This window comes from Saccostrea cucullata, unplaced genomic scaffold (assembly GCF_032062105.1).
Source record: "Saccostrea cucullata isolate Sc308-1 unplaced genomic scaffold, CSIRO_AGI_Scuc_v1 ctg11109, whole genome shotgun sequence".
Lineage (NCBI taxonomy): Eukaryota > Metazoa > Mollusca > Bivalvia > Ostreida > Ostreidae > Saccostrea > Saccostrea cuccullata.
In genome coordinates this window covers 10,001-18,421 of record NW_026923046.1, presented here as the reverse complement: position 1 = coordinate 18,421, position 8,421 = coordinate 10,001, and the positions used below count along the sequence as shown (strand labels likewise).

At 33.6% G+C, this 8,421-nt stretch overlaps 1 protein-coding gene across 1 annotated transcript in view; it reads right to left on the bottom strand.

Moving 5' to 3' along the window:
* Nucleotides 1-411: 411 nt before the first annotated feature.
* LOC134263012 (kinetochore protein NDC80 homolog) overlaps nt 412-8,421 on the bottom strand; it is a gene marked incomplete at its 3' end in the record, with an annotated part of 13,930 nt that continues 5,920 nt past the window's right edge. The window contains exons 8-12 of the mRNA XM_062745312.1: nt 2,707-2,813; nt 2,336-2,480; nt 1,976-2,181; nt 843-983; nt 412-501 (exon numbers count right to left, since the gene is read on the bottom strand). Of these exons, the coding sequence (XP_062601296.1) occupies nt 412-501; nt 843-983; nt 1,976-2,181; nt 2,336-2,480; nt 2,707-2,813 (689 nt within the window). The remainder of the gene's footprint in view (nt 502-842; nt 984-1,975; nt 2,182-2,335; nt 2,481-2,706; nt 2,814-8,421) is intronic.

Below are 8,421 nucleotides of genomic sequence, written 5' to 3'. Positions count from 1 at the left end.
CATTTGACCTATGTCCTCTAAGTACTGTTAGTACTGGGTTGCCCTTATTTTACTAAAGTAAAAGTCTAAGCATACATATATATTTAGGAATACAGTCTGACCTTCTTGTAAGACTAGACAATCACAAAGGCAAATCTGAAAACTCCAAACATGAAATTATTTCTGGATTTAAGGCCAAGGTTGAGTTTGTGGCCAGACAGATTAAGATTAGTATGTCTCTTTTTTAAACATCAAAAGGAAGAAAACTGCATGAATAAGCACTGAATACCTAACCATATCATTATGTCTACAATGAAATCCATAAGATTTAAAGAACAATAGTAATTTTCAGAGTAAAACATTGCTTGAGCCACAAAGCCAGAGTTCTGTTAATCATAACCTTCAAATTAAAAAAATATTGCTGTCTTTTACCTGATCAAACACATCCTTTTCCCCCATCAGCTCCTTTGATTTCTCATGCATCATTTCAGCCCACTGTTCTTTCAAGGAATGCAGAGCAGGCTACAAATAGAGGCTTCTATCAGTTTATCACAAAAGGAAAGGTTCACTTTATATGACCTCTACCTTCACATCAAAGTTTAAGTTTCTTCAAAATATGGATAAAACAAATCTTTGTAACTAAAATACAGTAAAAAATGTTTAAATTGAGACTTTGTCAGAATGAGGCTAGAAAGTCAAATATTCCTGACTTATTGCTAATATGTGGATAAATTCAAATACATATTTTCTATGTTACTTAAATCTTGACAGTGAAACAAATTTGGATAAATCATGAAAAAAGACATACAAGTTTTTAAATATTACTAAATTTTCAAAGACTAATCCAGAATTCAGTGTGGTACCTTGACAACTTCAGTAAATTTATCCCTAGCACTGTAAGAGGGAGATAACTCATAGTCCACACCACCAGCATATTGTGCTGTAGATGGCAGAAGCTTTAACCGCTGGGCCAAATCATTGTACTCATTGCAAGAAGATTCCACCTACAAAAATAACAAACACCTGATTCACTCTCATCTATAGTAGCTTCAGATGATCAGTTAGCATTCAAAGCCTTTATGTATACAACGAGGTACAGTAAAACATGCTTATAGTGAACATGCTTATAATGTATTGACTCTTACATGAAGTGATTTTCATTTCCTGCTACAACTTTAAAATTTATTGTAAATGTAAAAGATTAATATAAAAAATTATGCTTATAATGAAGCAAAATCATCTGTCCTTAGCACTTCTATATCAGTGTTTGAAACTCACTGGAAAATTAGCAAGACATGCAGGGTTGATTGCTAGTGAAACTTGTCAGCCCTGCCTAAAATGTACTAGCCCCAAAAAAATAATTGTCTTTTATGTTAAGTTCGTTTTTAATAGAAATAATATGAATGGGGCCAGAACACTATATATTCAATCCCGGACCCATAGGCTGATGAATTCTACCCGTTTGCTTGTTACACTTTACAACCATTTATATATTAGTAGATTTGAGAGAGTTTTATCAAATATCTGAATTTAAGTTTATGGAAATATTTTACACGTCCAGCCGGGCGTTCCCCCTATCAAAATTTGTGCATCTCGATCGGTTGGGTGCACAGTTGTTTCAAACACTGACTATATAGGCATGTTTTACTTTATTAATTTATATGTAAATAAATCTCTGAATATCAGGTAGCTGGCCTGTCAATCAAATCAGTACCTATTGTTTCTAGTTTGATTGACAATGGTATAAAGTATTCATCTTGAATAAGATAGATTTGGGGGGGGGGGGGGGGGGGGGGGACTCAACATAAAATTGGGACTTTAAGAAGAAATTTACATCTTTTTAAAGTTAAACACATCATCTAAAAGTTCTCAGAGCCTACAGACATAGGGAAGCTCTTTTACTTATAAACCGCTCAGAAATTATTTAATCTCCCCAAATTCCACAAAAATAATTATCCCATACTGTGACCTTATTTAAGATCATGCAGCAACTGACCATTTCTAGCATTTTGGAGGCCTTCATCTCCTCTGACCAGACCTCCTGGTCAATACTGGACACTCGAGCCTCCGCGTCGTCAATCTGACGTAACATATCCTTCCTGTTGATCTTAATTCGTTCAATGTCTTCGGGGCTGAATTCCTGGGACTCAAAGATCAACTGCTTCTCTTGGTTTTTGGCTTTAATACTATTTAAATCAGCAACTACAAAAAAGAGTTATCATTGTGTATTTCTCGCATTTTAAACAAAAGAATAGTGAGTAAAATTCAACTATTAAATAAAAATTTTCTTTAGAAAATTGTACTTAACAGCTGAAAAAATATCTAAAATATGTAGGAAAAGAGGAGATGTCAATACCAAGAGTTTCCAACTCTTCATCCAAACTCTGTATGTTCTTTTCCTGGCTCTCTACGTAATCGTCCAGTTCATTCAGGTATTTGACCATCTTCTCATCGTTTTCTTTAGAATTGACCTCCTCTTCTCGCATTCTCTTGAGTTTTTCCTGCAATAACAGATTTTTGCACTGCAATTAATATTCTGTATCTAATCATTATTTGAGAGAGTACAAAATACAAGATTTTATTGACCAATTAAGGCCCCTAAAAGGCAACATACATAAATGCACAATTTAAACATATTTTACAATATAAATCGTTTTATAATGAATAGTTATATAAACGACCAAGTTGCATCAGAATACAATACTGTCCTGTAAATCATAACTTTACCTGAGACTCTAGGATTTCTTGTTCCAGACTTTCTAACTCTTTTTCCAATCTCCTATTCTCGTCATCTAAGTTTTCTAGGCCACCACTTATGCCATAAAGTTTTTGATCTGCAAAAAAAACCCAAAAAAAAAACAACTTAATATTATAGTTACACACAATGTTAGTTTTAATATGTATTCTGTAAACTCCAGGTACCTGACTTTGATTTAGTTTGCCTCTAAATGCACACTCCTCTAAAATTGGGCTTTACCAAGGAAAAAGTCAATATAATTCAATAATTCACATAATAGGGCCTCCATGTATTCATCAAATTGAACATAATATTCTCAAGTGAACATGTGACCCATGGGCCTCGATCTTATAGGTACATGTATTTCATATTCGTAATTCATTACCAGTCTGAAATTAAACAACAGAATTCAATTAATGATGTAAATTAGGTTTGAAACAAGGGGGGGGGGGGGGGAGGGGTAAATTTTTGGCCCATAATTGGAACTTTTTAAATCTATTTTCTCATATAGATCAACAACAAATATTATTCAAATTAGTGTAAAGCGTTTTTGATGATTTTTTTTTAAAATGTACAAACTTTTTTATATTTGATTAGGCAGAAACACCTTGAAAGCTGCCATATACCATGTATAGTATTGTATACCCAATCAATTTAGTCAACCCCCACCCCTCTCCCATCAACACACACACACACAAACACACCCTATTTTCCTGTTTTTGGAAATAGGCCTAGATGGCAAAGTTAAGATAAAACATCTTTCGTAAATAATAATTTTAAATTTGTTCTTATACTGTAAATGTATCTGAAGACCTGCATCACATTGGGCTTGCGTCACGTACCCAACTTAAGTACTAGTTTTACCATGATCATTTTTAGATAGCACTGCACGTGCAGTACTAGGCCTAGTGTTGTGTACACATCATTGCATGTATGTCAGTAGGAATTATTTTGTGTTTTAATTGGATTATATTTCATGAAGTTGGAGCTATGGCAGTCGGTAAGTACACGTTTTTGGTATAGATTTGGGTGAAATAGTCTGAAATGCAACTGGTTAGGTTAAAGTTTAAAGGATCAAAGGTCATCCGATGCTGCAATAAGACGAATTTCACATTCTTAAGAGTTATCGCCCGTTATCGATGTTACATTCAGTTACAAGATACAGAATTTTTTTTTTCTGGGAGGGAGGGGGGATTTCCAGACCAGAATTTCCTGAGAAGCAAATAAAAGTTATGGTGGTGTCTGTTTTCTAGGGTGGAGGGCATCCAAAGTCTTTTTTATATTATAGTCCTGCAAATTTGGGGGGGGGGGGGTCTCAAAATACACTTCCAGTCCCTGTAAACAGTAATGGCAAATGATCATGTGACTCCTAAATAGTAGGAAACTTTTTCCATTGACCATACATAATTCTGCGCTTTTTGTGTTATTATGTTATGTAAATTTAATGGTATAAAGGTTTTGAACCCCCTGGAGGTCATCCCCACTCTCCTAATGATGTTCACAATATGACTGCATTAAATTAAATAAAAGTGCATCAATGATAAGATTGCTTGACATTTCATTCATCAACCTATCCTCCTAGAATTATAAATGAAAATCATTCAAAGAGATGGACCACATTAAAGTATTTGTATATAGGCTATTAACATATTTTTTTAAAAATGTAAAACAAGCAGTAGTTTGCATACATGTCATGAATAAACAGGGGTCTGGGATGGGGTGAGGGGAAGGATCGAGTTCCTGTCTCTTTACGTCTTAATGGTTGAAAACTCCTAAAATGAATGTTGACCTCAAATCTGACTTGTCCTCATTATTTTTCAAGTGGTGGTGTCTCCATTTGAGTGAAAAATTCCTGAGAGGGATGTTTAACAACAAACAAACAATTAAATGACATAAAAACACAATATTGATTTGCATTAAGAAATATGCAGGGGATTTTTTCCATCATAAATCTTCTTCTCAAGAACAGCAAGGGCATTATTGTCCCCCGTTTTGGGGGAAAGGGAGGGAACATTAAATCTTATTTGTCTGTCAGTCTGGCCATCTTTGACAGTATGTGCATCTGTCACAATAAATTTAACCTTGATCATAACTTTTGAATAATATGAGATAGGGCTTTCATATTTCACATGTACATTACCACAAAACTTTCTAAATGTACTATGATTTTTTAACCCAAGTGAGACCTTGACCTTAAAATTTTACCTACTTTCCAAAAAATAACATTTTAAATTAATCATTTTGAAAGAGAAAAGATATGGCATTTAAATTATACATGTATATTACATGTGAAAAAACTTTTCTAAATATATCATGACTTTTGACTCTGTGATCTTGACCTAGAAGTTTAACCTACTTTTCAAAAATATTATATTATATATTTATATATATATAACTTTTGATTGAAAAGAGATGGGACTTTCATATTTGACATGTACTTAACCTGCAACAAAATATTTCGAGAATGCGATGATTTCCCCCCTTTGACCTAATTTTCATAAAGTGACATATGATAGGGGTGCATATTTGATACACAATCTGCCATAAATTATGGCATCCCATTCACTTAAACACAGAAAGCAGAGGACCACAATTCTTTGAATTTGCATGTATAATCTTGATATGGAAACATCCTCATATAATGTAGATTCAAGTTTTTTATGCTACGCCATGATTAGGAATACATGTATTAGTTTTTGTCATGTCCGTCCTCCACCCTTCCATCTGTCTTTCCATCGAGCTCAAAGAAATTACTTTCTAGATATTTTTATCAAAGTTCATATGTTGATGCATATACTGATGTAAACTATCCAACTGCGGCAATATTTTTTGACCTTTACTTTCCTTTGACCTTCACTTAACTTTTCTTAAAATTAGTGTTTAGCTTTATTTTAAAGAAACCATAATGATTCAAGTTGTGTAATGAAACTTCACATGATGATACGTACTGATGTAAGCTTTACAATGCTTCACTCTTTTTACCTTGACATTTCCTGTGATCTTGACCTCACTTTTCTAAAATTAATGTCTTAGACTAGATCAGTTTTGAATAAACAGTTCAAGATATATTTATCAAACTTCATATGCTAATACATACTGATGAGAGCTATTATTGCATTAACTTATTTTGACCTTGAATTTTCTTTGGACCTTGACCTCACTTTTTAAAATATGTGTTTATCTAAGTTTTAGATAAACCATTAATTATATTTTTTATCAAACTTCATATGCTAATAGTAAATTCACACTGATGTAAGCTTTTCAGCTAGAACAACATTTTGACCACAACCTTTCCTTTGACCTCTCTTTTCTTAAAACAAAGTGTTAAGCTCAGTTTCATTAAATCATTCAAGATATTTTTATCAAACATAATATGCTGATATGTATTATAGTGAGAGCTATTCAGCTGCATCAAAAACTTCATCTTGCACATTCCTGTTACCTTGACCTCCCTCCTCTTTAATTTGTATTTTGCTTAGTTTTTAAGAAATAATTTAAGACATTTTTATGTTTAACATGCACTTATACATAATTTGATGAGAATTTATTATCTATATCCAATTTATTTATATTTTAGTTTCAATTCTGAAAAAAACTGTTTAAGATATTTTCATCAAACTTTATACACTAATACAAATTTTAGTTTTTAGTTTTTAGCTCACCTGAGCCGAAGGCTCAAGTGAGCTTTTCTGATCACATTTTGTCCGGCGTCCGTCTGTCTGTCCGTCTGTCTGTCTGTAAACTTTTCACATTTCGACTTCTTCTCAAGAACCACTGGGCCCATTTCAACCAAACTTGCCACAAAGCATCCTTGGGTGAAGGGGATTCAATTTTGTTCAAATGAAGGGCCACGCCCTCATTCAAGGGGAGATAATTGGGAATTAATGAAAATTTGGTGGCATGTTTTAAAAATCTTCTTCTCAAGAACCACTGTGCCAGGAAAGATGAAACTTATGGGTTAACATCCTCAGGTAGTGTAGATTCAAATTTGTTCAAATCATGACCCCCGGGGTAGGGCAGGGCCAAAATGGCGGACCAAAGTTTTACATAGAAATATATTGGAAAATTCTTTAAAAATCTTCTTCTCAAGAACCACTGTGCCAGGAAAGATGAAACTTATGGGGTAACATCCTCAGATAGTGTAGATTCAAGTTTGTTCAAATCATGACCCCCGGGGGTAGGGCAGGGCCAAAATGGCCGACCAAAGTTTTACATAGAAATTTATGGGAAAATTCTTTAAAAATCTTCTTCTCAAGAATGACAAATCCATAATTCATCATATTTATATGGAAGCATCTTCAGGTAGTGTAGATTCAAATTTGTTCAAATCATGACCCCAGGGGGTAGGGCGGGGCCAAAATGGCCGACCAAAGTTTTACATAGAAATATATGGAAAAATTCTTTGAAGAAAAGCAAATCCATGATTGATCATGGGATTACTTTTGGATTTTAACTTTTCAATAATAAACCAATTTCTACTTTTTCTTAGCTACAGTACTCAGGTGAGCGATGTGGCCCATGGGCCTCTTGTTTAATGTACCATTAGTAATACACATCTGGCGGGACATTCATGTCCTTAGATATGGGCAACAAGGACATCACCTATACATCGACATATTTCTAGTTTTTTGAACAAACTAGAATCATCACCATATAAATATCAGCTTTGCTTGAAAAGGGTTTGAAAGGTTTCCATATATCATGCAAAACTAGGGATCAAAGTTTTATTTAGGGAAGATTTTTAAAGATTTTTCCTAAATATATTCCTATGTTAAACAAGGGTCGGCCATTTTGGCCCAACCCTTGCCCCGGGGGTCAGAAACTACACATTTCATCTTTCCTGGCCCAGTGGTTCTGGAGATTTAAAGATTCCTATATATTCCTATGTAAAATTTGGGTCGGCCATTTTTTCATGATTTTTCAACAAACTTGAACACCAAGAGCATGATTAATTCCTATGGAAATATTCTCATGGAGGTGTAGATTCAAGTTTATGTACAAATTGAATCATGTGCCAAGTTTGGTTGAAATCCCCAGTGGTTCTTGAGAAGAAGATGAAAATGTGAAAAGTTTCAACGACAGACGACGGACAAATTTTGATCAGAAAAGCCCCTTTATATTGCCATCCATATGAAAATTCAAATATTAAAACCATTTTACACATACACAAAACAAACCAATCATTTTCTAAATGATCATGGTTTAAATAGCCATTTAAATTACAATATTTACATTTGCAAATGTTTTCCTTTACATAACACTACTGCAAGCGTTTTTATAGAAATACAGGTTTGGGGTCAAGAGGTCATAGAAGCGTTCTAAACGTACGTAATTTCTCTGTGACGTCATAAAGGGTCGAGGGTGATTAATACATGTCAAATATATGTAAATTTCAAAAAAGTAACAATCAGGCAAATATTAAGTATGAATAAGTCACAAATGTAAATATAAGTAATAAGGTATCAAGTTTGTACATTCAAATGGGATTTGATCATTTTACATCTCAATAAAACTCAAAAAATGATACCTTATTTCTTAATTAAAAATATTGCAGTACGTATCGCAATACAGTTAAGAATATCGCAATACGGGGGGCCCTAAAATTTCTAGTGAACAATTATCAAAGTTTTATTTAGGAATAAAAGGAAACACATCTTTAAAATTCTTCTTTTCAAGAACACCTTTGATTAATATGCGAAGTTTGT